The sequence below is a fragment of the Scyliorhinus canicula genome, chromosome 1, assembly GCF_902713615.1.
Source record: "Scyliorhinus canicula chromosome 1, sScyCan1.1, whole genome shotgun sequence".
NCBI lineage: Eukaryota > Metazoa > Chordata > Chondrichthyes > Carcharhiniformes > Scyliorhinidae > Scyliorhinus > Scyliorhinus canicula.
In genome coordinates this window covers 180,295,545-180,313,913 of record NC_052146.1, presented here as the reverse complement: position 1 = coordinate 180,313,913, position 18,369 = coordinate 180,295,545, and the positions used below count along the sequence as shown (strand labels likewise).

The window sequence follows — 18,369 nt, the reverse complement described above, 5'->3', positions numbered from 1 at the left end:
TTTTAAAAATCTAATAATACTGAGAAAGTCCTTGTGTTAAATGTCATAGGTGTAATCAGTGTAATCTGAGACTATCAGGAAAAAGTATCTTGTCCTTTATTAAACAACTAAAATTAAAATTAATTTAAAAGGAAGACAAAAGGAGTAATTGAATGAAAAGAGGTAGCTTAGAAAGATTGTTAAAATGGGAAGAATTGCCGAACATATATTTGTTGGACCTCCTTGCTCTGGTGTTTCGTATGAAATCACACAGTTTTGGTCCCTGATATTTTTCAGCCCCATTGCCCCCAAATTGAATCGAATTTGCATAATGGAAATGATTGGAGGTGGTGCGGGGAACACATATAATGACCATCCAACACTTGCCCACTCTATGCCACTGCAATATGTCGGTTAGTCCACAGCTTCTGTTCATGTTTCAAATGGTTGCAGATATGTTGAGATAATAGATTTGAACTAGTTTTTTTAAAAAGCTTTCCCTTCAGGCTGAAACAAAACGGAGAGAGGAGAATGAGGTGTGATGTCTGCCTGATGACTTACCATTCACATTCTTGAAGATATTCAAGACGGGGAGGATTTGACGGTAATAAGGCACCAGGGCCTCGCCCACCATGTCAGCTGACACAACCAGGTGCTGGAGCACTTTCAGTGTGGTGCAAATGATTTGCTTGTTCCGAGTGTTGAGCGCATCTGCAGGGACAGAAGGGGAGACAGAGGAGAATGATGGCTCTCTGTGAAAAAGAAACTTTAATGGATAAATTTAATTAAACGATTCTCTGCTGGGTATTGCAAGTGGGCCTTTATTAGCAGAGCTTTGAAAAATTCCAAAGATGGATTGCACCACTGATGTTATAAAACACTGCCTTGTCCTGACTGTTATTTGTTCCCACAATTTGCGCTGACTCCTCACTAACCCCCTAGAATACAGTTCATTTATTCATTTTGCAGACTGCTCACTGCTTCGTCCAAAACACAGCATGTACCATAGGGCCAGTGGAACTGTGCTAATGCGCAGTGTTCCACAACAACAGATACTCTCTCATCAAACAATTGGGCATCTATGTTTTAAGCTTATTACTAAGAAATCATTGAAGACAGCTCAATGAATAAATTCTGGAAATCATAGTTTTTGGACAAAGAGGCAAATGTTTGCAAGTAATTTTGTAGGCCCCCATTAATGACGAACAAAAGCATTAACATGCAAACTAGTTCTCGTATCGCCTCCTAAGATATCTGTGTGGTAACACATGATTATTCCCTTTTGTACCGATGGCCTTTATGAAACATCTTCTGTTGCTTTTGTTTGACAATAATCTCACTTTTGTGAATAATAGACTAAATGACCTTTTGTTTTGGGAACAAGTTGGCTGTGTTTAAAGGTAAGTATAATGTCTTTCTACAAGTAACACCTCCGATCCAGCCCTCCCCCTGAATTCCTTAGCTTGAGAACAGCTTACATAGAAACATTCTGATTAAACTTTGAACAAATGCTTGATACATTGAACAATGCTGTCATTTAAGACGTCAAAACATACAAACACCAGTATTACAAAGATACATTAAATGTTGAGACAATGCATTTTGTTGCAAATTGCTGCATTTCTGTATACATTTGACAACACTCTGTTGATTATTCCTGGCACAATAGGTTACTGACCTTTCCAATAATCTCAATGATGAAACTATGAATAAAACAGTAACTTACTTGTAACAATCTGTACTGGATTGTGTTCGGGGGCAATATTTATAATGTAAAGATCTCCTACATTTGTTTGCAAAAATATATCATAAAATCTGTCTATAAAAATCTACTGGAAACACATTTTATATTAAAAATGAAAAGTTTAATGACAGTAAAGATTACAGCTAAAAAAAACTTTCAAATTTTGTATCTAAGATGCAAAACTGTAGGGTTCACTTTAACCCTTCCTGCCGCCCGAAACTGAGTGATTGGGGAATTAAAACAAGCATATTATTCTCCCGCTTGTAGTTTGGTTCTTTCTCAGCGTTGCATACTTTTACTTGCAGGGTGCTGCAGGCAAACAAGGCACCCACCCAATACTGACAGAAGCCTTATGAATTTATGCAAATTGGGGTCTTATAGTGTCAATTGTAACTGGCTTTAGCAAGTGTTTTCCAATCAGGCTGAAGTAGATCCACACACAGAGGCCCTCCAAGGCAAGTGTGAAATTTTCTTTTGTGGCACCAAGAGCTGGTATTTCTCGCAACTGGCAATTGTTCATGTTTCATCCTAAATAGTGAGGATTGGCAGGCGTAGAACTGTACTGTAGCAAGGGCCGGCATTATTAAAAGCACAAGGGAGAAAATTACCAAGCGTAAAGGCATAATATTGTGGCAAAGTGAGGCTTTGCTTTGCATCTGGCCCATCTATTTTTTAAGTTTGAAGTACCCAATTTATTTTTTCCAATTAAGGGGCAATTTAGCATGGCCAATACACCTACCCTGCACATCTTCTGGTTGTGGGGCTGAGACCCACGCAGGCATGGGGAGAATGTACAAACTCCACACAGACAGTAAGTAACCCGGGGCTGGGGTGGAACCCGGGTCCTCAGTGCCATGAGGCAGCAGTGCTAACTGCTGCATCAGATGCTGCCCACATCTGGCTCATCTTGTATGTGTTCTGAGACTAGTTGATTCAATACTGTTGCTAAAAAATGAAAAAAAGAATTCAATGACATTCAATATCATCATCTCAACATAAGCAGAAAAATGTTTTAGGGCAGGATGGTGGCACAGTGGTTAGCACTGCTGCCTCACAGCGCCAGAGACCGAGTTCAATTACAGCCTTGGGTGACTGTGTGGAGTTTGCACTTTCTCCCATGGCTGCGTGCCTTTCCTGTGGGTGTTTCAGTTTCCTCCCACAGTCCAAAATTTGCAGGTTAGGTGGATTGGCCATGTTAGATTACCCCTTGATGTGCAGGGTTAGGTGGGTGACGGAGGTAGGGTGGGGTGTGGGGCTAGGCAGGGTACTCTTTTAGAGGGTCAGTACAGACTCGATGGCTGAATGGCCTCCTTTTGCACTCGGGATAATAATGAGTTGATCAAGCAAACTATTTAAAACAAATGTCTAGACAAAATATTTGCCACTTTAAGCGTAATACTTTTCAAATAGGTTTAATTTTAGATCACAAATCTGAATTGTGCAAGTAAAATGAAACAGTCAATTACTGTATATGTAAGATTTAATTAGTTATGTGAAAAAATTGCATTGACACAAAGTAAATTACTTTAGTGACAAGAAGTCATTACTTTGCACATGTGAATTTCAGGTAATGACTAACTTAAAAGAGTTACTGGCAGCAAGACAAAATGTATTATCTTCAGCTCTATCTTTTAAAAACGTAGGAAAGGAGGTCATTTAGTCCCTTGTCCCTGCTCTACCCTTCGGTCGGATCATGGTTCATCTGTGCAACAACTCCATTTACCTGCATTTTCTCCATTTGCCTTCATACTTTTAACCATCATAATCTCGTGTAATAATCAGTCTTGAAAATTATGATTGACCCACCATTCACAACCTTTTGGGAGAGCTGAATTCCAAGGAAGGCTGGGTTTCTTGCCTGCCTGGGGAGGCTCATGATGGGAAGGTTGTGAGGCCTGGCAGGGAGGAGGGTGGGGAGAATGGGGTGGGGATTTTGACAGAGAGGTCGAGGTATGGGCGCACCCAGAGGTGGAAGGCCTGGTGGGGGTGCAGTATGCTTAATTTGGAAAGGGTGCCTTTGAGAGAGGGCAACCCCCTTCCCACCCAAGGCCCGAACAGGGTGACTTGTTGGGCTTTCCCCCTGAACTTCTCACTTCTCCCGCCAGTGTCAAGATTTAGGCTGAAAGCAGCCTTTAAGTGACCAATAATTGGCCACAAGTGCCGCAGTGGGGTGAGGATGGGGTGTGCTTCACTAGGCCCCTTGTAAAATTGTGGACAGGTCGTGGGAGGGCCAAGCCACCACTCTACTCGCCTGAAAGCCCATCCTTTTCTGTCCTTTTTATGAACAAGACCTTCTTGATTTTGTTTCTAAAAAAGCCTATATGTAATTTTAAGATTATATGCCTTCTTGTTCTGGATTCCCGCACAAAAGGAAATAGTTTTTCTCTGTCTGCACTATCAAATCCCTTTATCAGGTTAACCCTCAAACTTCTAAACTTGTTTATACTAACTATCCTCAAAATGTAACCATTTGAATGTTGGTATCAAGTGGTAGTATCATTCTGGTGAATCCAGCTGTAGTCCCTACAAGAAAAAAAATTCCTTGCTGAGGTATTCAATCAACATATTCAACTGATGTATTTAAATGACAGGTATGGGTAGCACAGTAGTTATCACTGCTGTCTCACAGCACTAGAGGCCCAGGTTCAATTCTGGCCTTGGGTGACTGTCTGTGTGGAGTTTACACTTTCTCCCCATGCCTGCATGGGTTTCCTCTGGGCTCTCAGGTTTCCTCCTACAGTCCATAGATGTGCTGTTAGATGGATTGGCCATGCTAAATTGCCTCTCAGTGTCCAAAGATGTGCAGGTTAGGTGGAGTTACGGGTTTGTGTGGATAGGGCAGGGACGTGGGTCTAGATAGGGTGTGCTTTCGGAGGGTCGGTGCAGAGTCAATTGGGCTGAATGGCCTCCTCCTGTATTGTAAGGGTTCTATGGATTCTATAGTAGGGATTCTAAGGTATCCAGTGACTTTGCAAATGATGCATGTGACTGACTGCATGATCTAGACTCTCATTGCCAGAATTGCAAATGAGTTGTCCTTATCTAATCTACCACATTTTTCCCTTCCATTCCTCATAAACATGCAAGGTTATTTGGAGGCTAGAAAGCCATCTTTCATTAGCTTACTTTTGCTGTGAAGAAGGAGGAAATATACCGTTCTGGTGCAGCATTTTAAAGATTGCAGTCAGTCAAAGGGCAACATCTTTTGTTCAGCAGGAGTGCAAGTGCAGAAGCAGCAGCTGCCTCAGTTAAACATCTCAACAGAAAGAGAGAATATCCAGCAATGCGGCAGTCCATCAGATTTGCATTGTCAGCCTTGATTTTTATGCTCAGGTTCTAGAGCGCCTTTGACCCACATCTCAGAAGCAACGGTGTTACTAACTGAGCCATGGCTGACACTCCCTTCAAAAGAAGTACCTACTTTACTCAAAACCACTCTCTCAACTTGTTGTACCTGCCACAAGAATTTCTGCTTGATTTCAAGGACACGGTTTAATGGGACTCGGTACCGAGCTTATAATCATAGAATATTTTAACGGATTTATTGGTTCTTGGGATGTTGGCGCTGCTGGCCAAGCCAGCATTTTTTGCCCCGTCCTAATTGCCATAGAGAAGGATGCAGTGAACTGCATTCTTAAAATATTGCAGTTCATAATATGTACACCCACAGTGCTGCTAGGGAGGGAGTTCCAGGATATTAACTCAAAATATGACTGGAAGCATCAATTTAGTACAGGCAGGAGACACTGTCTCCACACATATGGTTAAAATGGTGAACTGATGAGACGAGCATATTAACACATCTCAAGATCTGCAGAACACCCAGGGAAGTGACAGGTAGGGAGATTGTTGTTGCATCAAGACACACTGAAGAGCTTGGAAAGACAGTGGTGCTCTCCAGAGTGATTCATAGCTAATACAACTGCAATCAATCAACTGATGTTTTGAGCAGGACAAGGCCAAGGGATTCCAAGACCTAAATGGAATTGCTCAATCTGTGATTTTACTGACCAGTGACCATCAGGAACTATTCTTAGCACCAAGGCTTGCAAGGATTGGGCACAGGCACTTAAGGGCTGGATTCTCCAATCCCGAAGCAGAGTGTCCACACCACCGTAAACGCCTTTGCGTTGTATGACTGTGTGAACGGGCCGCTGCCAGGACTAATTCTGGCCCTACATGGGGCCAGCACGGCGCTGGAGCGGCACGAACATTGCAATGAAGTTACTGTGAAAAGCCCTAGTCGCCACATTCAGGCACCCGTTCGGGTATACAGAGGGCAAATTCAGAATGTCCAAATTACCTAACAGCACGTCTATCGGGACCTGTGGTAGGAAACTGGAGCACCCGGAGGAAACCCATGCAGACATGGGGAGAACTTGCAGACTTCACACAGACAGTGATCCAAGCGGGCAATAGAGCCTGGGACCCTGTCGTTGTGAAGCCACAGTGCTAACCACTGTGCTACTGTACTGCATTAAGGGAGGGTGGATTTACATAGATACATAGAGGATAGGAGCAGGAGGAGGCCCTTTGGCCCTTCAAGCCCGCTCCGCCATTTATCGTAATCAATTTTATTTTTCCTCTCTGCCAACCAGTTTTCTATCCACCTCAATACACTTCCCCCAATCCCATGCTCTTTAATCTTGCACAATATTCTCTTGTGCGGGACTTTTTTAAACACCTTCTGAAAGTCCAAATATACCACATCGACTGGCTCCCCCTTGTCAACTGTACTAGTTAATGCTGTAGTTAATAAACTGTACCATTTGCTTGTGTGGGGGAATCACATAAATATTCCTGTAGATTTGGCATCTCAGATGCAGAGTCATGTCCTTTGCCCAATAAGCAGACTTCCCTCAGGAGCAGGGTGTTATTGATTGCACCCATGCTGCCATAAAGGCTCCAACTCATAATTCGGCACATCACCTGAAAGCCCTTCCATTTACTCAATGTACAGGTGGGTTGAGACCATAATAAGCTCTTCCTTCAAGTGTGTGCAAGGTTCCCTGACACTTTCGTACTAAGGAGTTCCCTACTCCCTCAGCTATTTCGGCCACCTACACAGATCCATGGTTGGTTTCTAGGAGACAAGGTTCTTAAGAATGGCTCTCTTCAGGATCTCTCATCTTGAGTCAGAGCACAACTATAACAGCAGACATGTTGTCACAAGGAGTACAATCGATCAGGCTATTTGCATTTTAAAAATGCACTTTGGGTGCCTCAGGTGCCGAGGTGGAGCCTTGCATTATTCCCAGGAAAGGTATTAAGAATATTAGTGGACATTGCAGAGTGGAGGGGCCTAGAAATCAATGATGATGGCACCATGGGAAGAGCTCCAACCTGTGAGGTGAAGGATGAGGATGAGAAAGATGATGAGGAGGAGGAAGCTCTTGTCCATTCTGATGATTCCCAAATGGAAGAGTATGAGTAGGCTGCCAATGGCAGCGAAGCTGAGAGGTATGACCATGTTGCCAGAGCTGACTCTGTGCAAGAGGGGTTCATCACCAGATATCTCCTTGTGTAAAATTGATTAACGTAAGGTCCGCCTATCTCACACATGCCATCAGTCGGTCCCTAGTTAGCAGTTCCCATGCAAAGAACCTTTTATGTTGACACCACAATTATTCAGGGGAATGCCCATTCCCAACAAAGGGGAGGAATCAACATCAATGAGTTTGACTCAGTTACATTAAAATAAAACCTTCACCATCATAACTATTGGCCTCATACATATTAGAAACACAAGTGGTAAAGAACAAAGAACAAAGAAAAGTACGGTACAGGAACAGGCCCTTCAGCCCTCCAAACCTGCGCGATAGGATGCTGCCTATCGAGCCTAAAACTTTCTTCACTTCTGGGGCCTGTATTATGGTGGTAGCATCACGGTAGCATGGTGGTTAGCATCAATGCTTCACAGCTCCAGGGTCCCAGGTTCGATTCCCGGCTGGGTCACTGTCTGTGTGGAGTCTGCACGTCCTCCCCGTGTGTGCGTGGGTTTCCTCCGGGTGCTCCGGTTTCCTCCCACAGTCCAAAGATGTGCGGGTTAGGTGGATTGGCCATGCTAAATTGCCCGTAGTGTAAGGTTAATGGGGGGATTGTTGGGTTACGGGTATGTGGGTTACGTGGGTTTAAATGGGGTGATCATGGCTCGGCACAACATTGAGGGCCGAAGGGCCTGTTCTGTGCTGTACTGTTCTATGTTCTATGTTCTATGTTCTATTCCCATCCTGTTCATGCATTTGTCAAGACGCCCCTTAAATGTCACTATCGTACCTGCTTCCACCACCTCCTCCGGCAGTGAGTTCCAGGCACTGACTACCCTCTGTGTAAAAAAAGCTTCCCTCGCACATCTCCTCTAAATTTTTCCCCTTGCACCTTAAACCTATGTACCCTAGTAATTGACTCTTCCACCCTGGGAAAAAAGCTTCTGATATCCACTCTGTCCATGCCCCGCATAGACTTCTATCAGGTCGCCCCTCAACCTCTATCGTTCCAGGGAGAATAAGACGTCCTTCACAACCTGTCCCTCTCACATTAATACAAGTGCCGGTAAATGAGGTGCCAACTTGGTCTATAATCAAACCATGCCCCCAAAGCTGAGGTGACAAGACTTTCAACAAACTCAGAACAAATTATTTATTATAAAACAAACTTTTAAAAAATAATTTGCAAGAACTGTTTAACACACAAGTAACTTTCGTGTCACATAAGTGCCAGGCAGTGACCATCTAAACTTTGCCTCTTGACATTCAATGATATTATTATCACTGAATCCTCCACTCTCAAGATCCTTGGGACTACCATTGACCAGAAACTGAATTGGACTAGACACACGACTATCAGAACAGGTCAACAGGTCGAAATCCTGCACCGAGTAACTCACCTCCTGACTCTCAAAGCCTGTCTTACCTCTACAAGGCACAATTCAGGAGCGTAATGGAATATTCTCCACTTGCCTGAATGAGTGAAGCTCCAACAATGCTCAAAGAAGCTTGAATCACCCATGACAAAGCAACCCGCTTGATTGTTACCCCTTCCACAAACAGTCACTCCTTCCACCACTGACGAACAGTGGTACTGCAGGAACTCACCAAGGTTCCTTAGACAGCATCTTCCAAACCCATGACCGCTACTATCTCGAAGGACAAGAGCAACAGACACCTGGGAATACTGTCACCTGGAGGTTCCCCTTCCAGTCATTCACCATCCTAACTTGGAAATATCTCGCTGTTCTTTCACTGTCACTGGGTCAAAATCCTGGATTCCCTCCCGAACAGCACTGTGGGTGTACCTACAACTTGAGGACTGCTGTGATTGAAGAAGGCAGCTCATCACCACCTTTTGAAGGGAAACTAGGGATAGGCAATAAATGTTGGCCGAGCCAGCAACGCTCACAACCCATAAATTAATTCAAAAAAATTGCTATCTGGAAGAATAACCATCTAGCTCTTCTTAAAACTTCCCCAGGACTCAGACCATACACACAGACAACAAAGGACACACAAATGGTCTCTGCAGAGATGGGTGGTTAGCAAAACACTTTCTAAGGAAAAGCAAAAATTCATAGGACTGGATTCTCAACCGAAATCGCGTTTGGCGATCAGCTGAGAATCCATTTTTATGCCAGAATCGGGTCCGGTGCCGTTTTTCCGATGCTCCGCCCCCTCAAAAACAGGGTACTCGAGGAGTACACTGCATGCTGTTGGGGCGGCCTCAGGACATCACCTGAGGCCCTTTCCCGATGCTCCACCCCCGATGGACCGAATCCCCAACGGCTTGGGGTGCATGTCCTATTACTTTTTGGGGACCTCACGTGGCGGCTGTGGACTGTGTCTATCGTCGCCTCAGTGATGGGGAGCCGTTCCGCTGGCGTGGGGACTTCAGCAGGGGGCCGGGGTGGGGGATGGTCCGGGGTTGGCAAGGGGCGTTACGGGTGGACAGTTTTTGGCAGTTGGGTCCACGGGTGCGCCGGCGCCATGTTGTATGTGCGGCCATGGACCCGGCCAATCTGCGTCTTTATCGGCAGGTAAAGACAGGGCTTTATGTGGCATTGCTGCTAGCCCCCCCATCGGGTGGAGTATCGGTGCAGGGGCTGCGCCGATGCCCACGTTTTGGTCGTGAGACCAGACGGATTCTGCGGACATAGGTGCAGAATCGGAGAATCCAGCCCACAGCGTTCAATGACATTGAACTGGACCTCCTTCATGTGAAGATGGACCGCTGGTCCCAGTAGATTTCTGGAAGTTCTCACCTATGGAGCTTCAGCATTGAAGAATGTACAAACAGAGCTGGGTCAATTCTTTTGATTCAGTTTTGCAGATTTCCAAACGCAGGCAAGTTACAGTCAGATGAGGATTCTCTGGCTGCAGGTTGATAATCACACATGCATTTCAGATAAGGCAGGGAGAGTGTGAGTTCAGCCAGCCTTCCTTCACAGTTAATTCCCCAAAGCACACTGATTGCAAAAGCAACAGGTCCAGAATTTAAAGCTTGTCTCAATCATGTGATTTCCAGTAACTCACTGGAATTTGCCGATTTTCTCCTCATCAATTAGAGTCATTGCAATTAAAACAAACAAACAGCTCTCCCTCTCATGCACCATGCTTGTCAGGGGATTTAATTGAAAATGCATTCAGTTGCTTCCAGTCCAAATTTACACTAATGACCGTTTTGTAAAAAAAACCATCGTGTCCAAATAAGACAAGGCCATACAAATTTTAAAAGCAAAACCCAGTTCATGCAGTCATGGTTTTCCAACACAACATACAGTAAAGGTACAAGATAGTGCTGTCTCATCCTTGCTGGTATGCATAGCTCTGTTCAACACTCAACAGACCCTGGGAACGGGTCATATGCCTCTTACATCACTGTGTGGTCTGTCCCACAATAACCCTACAAGTGCCAGTCCTTTATACTACACCTCCCGCTAAGTCTTTGTCCAATGTATTTATTTATTTATTTATTTATTAAATTTATTTTTTATAAATTTAGATTACCCAATTATTTTTTCCAATTAAGGGGCAATTTAGCGTGGTCAATCCACCTACTCTGCACATTTTTGGGTTGTGGGGGTGAAACCCACGCAGACACGGGGAGAATGTGCAAACTCCACACGGACAGAGACCCAGAGCCGGGATCGAACCTGGGACCTCAGCGCCGTGAGGCGGTTGTGCTAACCACTAGGCCACCGTGCTGCCCTGTCCAATTTATTTTAAGTGATTCTAGTTTACCTTACGCTTTTATATTGTTATTACGATCATACATTTACACTTTTATTATTACATTATCACTGCCCCATCTCCCCACTTCAGGCCCTTGAATTCAAATACTCTGGCTGTCCCGAGGCCTTTTAACCCTTCTATATTTCTCTCGTACTGCTGCTGGAGGAGTGGTAGGCTCTGTCACTGCTGGTTCTTCCTGTAGGTTTGGAGATTGTTCTGGCATCTGGGTATGTTTTCAGCTTTTTCTTCCATTGTTTCCTGTTGAACCGTATTTTGTCGATTGGCTGTTGCAGTGGCTGGTGGATGCTACTCTAACTCGTTGATTTGCGAGGCGGACAAACATTGTATTCATCGTCTCATCATTTCTTTCACCACCTCTGTTGTCGTGTGGGTTGTGGTGATGTCCTCTGTGGCACTGGATGAGCATTCCTGTGGTTTAGTGGTATGCTCACCTCTGTGTTTCGCTGTCGGCAATGAAAGATTGCGACGAAGTTCCAGCATCTTTTCTGGCTTCGGCATGCTGGCTGGAAGTTGCACATATGTTTGATGGTTGCAGTGTTGACCTCCTGTACCATTGTCAGAACCGAATGTTGAGGCTCATCAGACTACTTGTCACTCTCTTTAACATCTTCTACTGGAGGCATCGTAGTTACCTCCTGGGTGGTTGGCTGGTCTGACAATTAAAGGTTTCTTACACCTACAGCAAAAATAGACAAACCTGCTCCACAAAGAGGGAAGACAGTTCAGAAATGAAGTCACAGTTGAGGTACTTTTTTTTTTAGATTTGAATACTCAGGAACTTGCATTTTACATGATGAACAACATTGGTTGTCTTGGCATTTTTTGCTGTCTGAGGAAATTCAGGGCTCCACACGCAACCCTGCTTAAGAGAGAAAAAGGTTGGTAATGGATGACTTACATCAGCTCGAAGATTTGTTTGTTGTCATAGATCATAGAATTTACAGTGCAGAAGGAGGCCATTCGGCCCATCGAGTCTGCACCGGCTCTTGGAAAGAGCACCCTACTCAAGGTCAACATCTCCACCCAATCCCATAACCCAGTAACCCCACCCAACACTAATTGCAATTTTGTACACTAAGTGCAATTTATCATGGCCAATCCACCTAACCTGCACATCGTTGGACTGTGGGAGGAAACCGGAGCACCCGGAGGAAACCCACGCACACATGGGGAGGATGTGCAGACTCCGCACAGACAGTGACCCAAGCTGGAATCGAACCTGGGACCCTGGAGCTGTGAAGCGATTGTGCTATCCACAATGCTACCGTGCTGCCCTATTGTCATACCATAGTGGTTCCAGAATTATGCCTCGTGTTCACGGGCAGCACGGTAGCATGGTGGTTAGCACAAATGCTTCACAGCTCCAGGGTCCCAGGTTCGATTCCCGGCTGGGTCACTGTCTGTGCGGAGTCTGCACGTCCTCCCCGTGTGTGCGTGGGTTTCCTCCGGGTGCTCCGGTTTCCTCCCACAGTCCAAAGATGTGCGGGCTAGGTGGATTGGCCATGCTAAATTGCCCGTAGTGTCCTAAAAAGTAAGGTTAAGGGGGGGGTTGTTGGGTTATGGGTATAGGGTGGATACGTGGGTTTGAGTAGGGTGATCATTGCTCGGCACAACATTGAGGGCCGAAGGGCCTGTTCTGTGCTGTACTGTTCTATGTTCTATAGTCTATGTTCTCGGCCCATCCATCTGTTTCATCAATGCCCTTAAGGTCAGAAATGGGGATGCTTACTGATGATTACATATTATTCAGCTCATTCATGACTCATCAAATATTGAAGCAGTCCATATCTGAATGCAGCAATACTTAAACAATACCCAGGCTTATTCTGACCGGTAACAGGTAACATTCACACCACACAAGTGCAAGGTAATGACCATCTCCAACAAGAGAGGATCTAATCACCAGCTCTTGATATTCAATGCCATTATCACTGTGCACGCCTGCAAGCAGCTGAACCTCATTCAAAGGGTTAACACCACAACATCCTCCCATATGGATCTTCAGGCTGGCATCGACGACATCCTCGCCCAGTATCCAGATGTGTTCAACGGGATGGGCACGCTGCTGTATCGATACAAGACTCTGCTACGACCTGATGCCAAGCCGGTGGTCCATGCACCACGACGAGTCACTGCTCCACTGAGAGAGCATCAGAAGGCACAGCTCAAGGATCTTCAGCAAAAAGGCATCATATCCAAGGTCACCGAACCGACTGGCTGGGTCAGCTCGATGGTGTGTGCATAGAAGCCTTCAGGGCACCTGCTCATCTGCATTGATCCCAAGGATCTCAATAAGAATATCATGCATGAACACTACCCCATCCCGAAGTGGGAGGAACTTACGAGTGAGATGGCACACGCGTGCTTCTTCACCAAATTGGATGCATCACAGGGATTTTGGCATATCCAGCTGGAAGAGTCCAGCAGAAGGCTCTGCACCTTCAACATGCCTTTTGGTAGATACTGCTACAATCGCATGCCATTTGGCATCATCTCGGCATCGGAGATATTTCATCACATCATGGAGCAGATGATAGAGGGCATTGAAGGGGTTCGTGTGGACGTGGTCAACATCATCATGTGGTCCACGACCCCTGAAGAACATGTGTCCCGTCTCCAGAAGGTATTCCGTCGTGTACATGCCAATGGCCTAAAGTTAAACAGGTCTAAATATTGTTTTGGCACATCGACGCTCAAGTTCCTAGGCGACCAGATCTCACAGCATGGTGTGCGTCCGGACATAAACACAATCTTTTCACAGTAACTTAATTGAAGCCTACTCGTGACAATAAGCGATTTTCATTTCATTTCATTTTCAATCAAGGCCATTGAGGCGATGATGGTCCCTGAGGACAAAAGGGCAGTGCTGCGCTTCTTGGGTATGGTCAATTTTCTGGGCAAGTTCATTCCAAACGTGGCCACACACACCACGGCCCTCCGCAACCTGGTGAGAAAGTCAACTGCCTTTGAGTGGAAGGCGGCACACCAGACAGAGTGGCTGGAGCTGAAAGCCAAGCTCATCACTGCACCAGTCCTGGCATTCTTCAACCCGGGCCGGGAGACAAAGATATCCACAGATGCGAGTCAGGATGGCATTGGTGCGGTGTTGCTTCAACGAGATGACACATCATCCTGGGCACAAGTAGCCTACATATCAAGGGCGATGACGCACACTGAAACCAGATATGCACAGATTGAGAAGGAGTGCTTGGGTCTTCTCACCGGCGTCCCAAAATTTCATGATAATGTCTATGGCCTGCCGACATTCACTGTTGAGACGGATCATAGGTCTCTGGTCCACATCATCCACATGGACCTGAACGACATGACGCCTCGGTTGCAGAGAATCCTACTTAAACTTAGGAGGTCTGACTTCAACTTGGTGTACACACCTGGCAAGGAGCTCATCATTGCTGATGCATTGTCCCACTCCGTCACCTCGCCCAGTGAGCCGCTGGAGATCATCCAGCACATCGAATCCCAGGTGCAGCTGTGTGCTAGCACTCTCCCGGCGACAGACGAGAAGATAGTTCTCATCCGTGATGAGACAGCCAAAGACCCCCTCTTGCAGCGCGCCATCCACAACTTCACCAATGGCTGGCAGAAAGGGCAATGCCCACAATTTTACAATTTGAAGGATGACCTGACGGTGATTGATGGTATCCTCCTCAAGCTGGACAGGATTGTCATTCCTCTCAGTCTCCAGAGCTTGGTGCTGTGCCAGATTCATGAGGGACACCTGGGCGTCGAGAAGTGCAGACACAGAGCCCGGCAGGCTGTCTACTGGCCTGGCATCAGCCAGGACATCACGAACATGGTCCTGAACTGTGCTACCTGTCAGCGGTTCCAGCCAGCGCAGAGCAAGGAGGCGCTCCAACAGCATGACATAGTGACCTCTCCATGGTCCAAGGTTGGCATCAACCTCTTTCATGCGAATGGTCGCGACTACGTATTGATCATCGACTATTTCTCGAATTACCCTGAGGTGCTGAAGCTCCCTCACCTCTCGGACTATCATCAAAGCCTGTAAGGAGATGTTCTCAAGGCATGTCATCTCAATCACCGTCATGAGCGACAATGGCCCGCGCTTTTGCAGTTGAGAATGGCCCACGTTTGCCAGGTCATACAATTTCCAGCATGTCACCTCCAGTCCACACTATCCGCAGATCAATGGAAAAGTCGAGAAAGGGGTGCACATTGTGAAACAGCTCATCTGCAAGGCCGCAGACTCTGCTTCCGACATACACCTTGCACTGCTCGCATACAGGGCGACTCCATTGTCCACTGGCATGTCGCGGGCTCAACACCTGATGAACAGTGACCTGCAGATGATGCTTCCAGCCATACACCTGCCCAACCTGGATCATCTCCTGGTGCTGCAGCAGCTCAGAGACCGTCAAAAGCAGGGCTATGATGCCCATGCCACGGATCTGGCCGTGCTATCCCTGGCAGACACTGTCAGGACCAAAATACCGGATGGTGGGTGGTCTGCCCCGGCTGTTGTTGTTCGACAGGCCGCGCCGCGCTCTTATGTTGTCCGGGCAGCACGGTAGCATTGTGGATAGCACAATCGCTTAACAGCTCCAGGGTCCCAGGTTCGAATCCAGCTTGGGTCACTGTCTGTGCGGAGTCTGCACATCCTCCCCATGTGTGCGTGGGTTTCCTCCGGGTGCTCCGGTTTCCTCCCACAGTCCAACGATGTGCAGGTTAGGTGGATTGGCCATGATAAATTGCCCTTAGTGTCCAAAATTGCCCTTAGTGTTTGGTGGAGTTACTGAGTTATGGGGATAGGGTGGAGGTGTTAATCTTGGGTACGGTGCTCTTTCCAGGAGCCGGTGCAGACTCGATGGGCCGAATGGCCTCCTTCTGCACTGTAAATTCTGTGTATGGCTGCTGGCTCCATCGTGTGAAGGAATCGACGGGCACTGCACAAAGTTGCCTGCCCGCAACCACTTTCTCCTCCATTTCCATATGTTGAATTGCCACCTCCTGATACCTCTCACCATGAGGCCACCACACAGGCTTCCATCCCGCCTGTCCAGGCACCCTCGTCCCCTTGCCACCTTTCCGGTGGTCGGCCAGGATCAGACGCAAGCCTCAGAGACTGCACTTGTGAACGTTTGTTTGGTTTGCTCTGTTCTGTTGCCTCTGTCAGTCACGTTAAGACACTCATTCACATGTATTCACATAAGCCAAAATAAATGTAAAAAAGGAGAAGATGTCATGATATGCAAACATGCAGCTAATGAACACATAGAATAGGACACGACCAATGAGCAGTCAGGACACTCAGGGGTGGTATCTCACTATAAAAGGGATGAGGCACTCGCACCCCACCTCCTTCCACAGACCAACATCTACAGAGTGAGACAGGGTGTATCCTCAGCATCACACCCCAGCAAGCTTAGAGCAAGGCTGGTTGAGTGAGACTGAGTTACTACATTTAGATTAGCAGAGAGTCGAACCATTGAGAACTGTGCTAATAGTTCAATAAAACACATTGAACTCACTTCAAAGTATGGAGCATCTTTTACTGAAAACTGCATCTAGTGGCAGCTTGTGTTATTCCAAATTACGCAACACAACGTGAAGTTCCTTTCCAAGCCACATGCCATCCTGACTTGGAAACATATTGCCGTTTCTTCAATGTCGCTGGGTCAAACTTCTGAAACTCCTAACTGCACTGTGGGTGTATATGCACCTGGACTCCAGCGATTCAAGAAGGAAGCTCACTACCACTTTCTCAAGGACAATTATGGATGGGCAGTAAATGCTGGCCTTGCCAGCAAAGCCCACATCTCTTGAATGAATTTTTAAAAAACTATGACTGCAAGTCAGATTCGTCCACATTCATAGAGTGGTGCGTCTATTGTTCAAAGCCAGAGGTCTTTCAGCCACATTCCTTTGTCCAACAGGTCAGTTACACTGGCTCCTGTATCTAATTAAAAATTTGTTCAATAGCCATAGAATAAATTGTCCGCATTCCAAAATTAGAAGCCAAGATCTTTGATCTCACCAAAGAAGCATGGCTGGGTGTCTCCTCGGTTTTCAGTCTTGATCTTTGGGCCTTCTATCTGTTTGAGAGTCTTTAATCTTGCACAGCTTGCCAGAGACTCCAAAATTATTGTACTGAAAATACTGGGCTGAAATTGCAAGACAATGATGTCGCCTGTGAGTGCTTTAATCCACATCGTTGGCCTGGTCGCTCTGCTAGCCAGTTCAGCTATTGCTTTCCCTGGCCTAGAAGGTCCCTGTGTCTTTGTTGCTTAACTAGGAAAACTGTGATTTGGCCTCTGCACCATGGTTTATTTCCACACCTTAAAATGGTTCTGTGCTGCTCATAAGAGTTCTGACTGTCGTTCTCCCTGGATTGCTGTTTAAAAACCCAGGTTTTGATCTCCCTAAGCTTGCATGAAGTCAGAGAGTGTATCGTCTACTCCTTCCACTATTCTGTTTTTGATGAGTTCAGATTTTAAATCTCCATATTCGCAATCTTCTGCCATTCTGTACAAACCATTGAATGAATCAACAGGTTCCACTGGCTGCTGGCCACACTTGTTAAACTGAGCTCTTTGAGCATTTTATTGCTTTTTAGATTGAAATAAAAGTCGAAAGATTTTAGTACTTCTTCAAATTTAGCAGGTTAATCACTGATTTTCTGTCTTGCAATAATGTTGTGGTAAAAGGAATTGTAGAACTAATTAGGAGCAAAATGGGGATTTATGCGTGGAGGCAGAAGGCTGAGGTATTAGATGAATATTTTGCACTCAAAATACCAAGGACGAAGATGCTTCCCAGGCCCTGGTGAAAGAAGAGGTAATTCAGTCACTGGGAAGGTTTAAAATAAATAAGGAGAAGGTATTGGATACGCTATCCGTACTTAAAGTTGACAAGACATCAGGGCTGGATGGAATGCATCCAAGAATACTGAGGGAAGTGAGAGTGGAAATTGTGGAGACATTGGCCATCATTTTCCAGTCTTCCTTTGACAGAGGGGTAGTGCAAGAGGACTGGTGAGTTTCAAAAAGGGGTGTAATGGTAAGCCCAGCAACTACAGGCTAGCCATTTTAACTTTGGTTCAAGGAAAATCTCCTGAAATAATAATTGGGACAAGATTAATAATCACATGGACAAATGAGTGTCAATTAAGAAAAGCCAGCGTGGATTTGTTTTTTAAAATAAATTTCGAGTACTATATAATTTTTTTCCAATTAAGGGGCAATTTAGTGTGACCAATCCGCCTAACCTGCACGTCTTTGGGTTGTGGGAGTGAAACCCATGGGGAGAATGTGCAAACTCCACACAGAGTGACCCAGGACTGGGATCCGAACCCGGTTCCTCAAGGCCATAAGCAGCAGTCCTAACCATGGCACCACCATGCCACCTGTGGTAGTCACCACT

The 18,369-nt window shown here is 45.9% G+C and overlaps 1 protein-coding gene across 3 annotated transcripts in view; it reads right to left on the bottom strand.

The window, feature by feature from the left end:
- Nucleotides 1-18,369, bottom strand: part of LOC119969652 (parkin coregulated gene protein homolog) — a 489,387-nt gene that overhangs the window by 218,992 nt on the left and 252,026 nt on the right. For all 3 annotated transcript variants that reach the window (XM_038803588.1, XM_038803604.1, XM_038803597.1), the window contains one exon: nucleotides 541-690. In XM_038803588.1, the coding sequence (XP_038659516.1) occupies nucleotides 541-690 (150 nt within the window). The remainder of the gene's footprint in view (nucleotides 1-540; nucleotides 691-18,369) is intronic.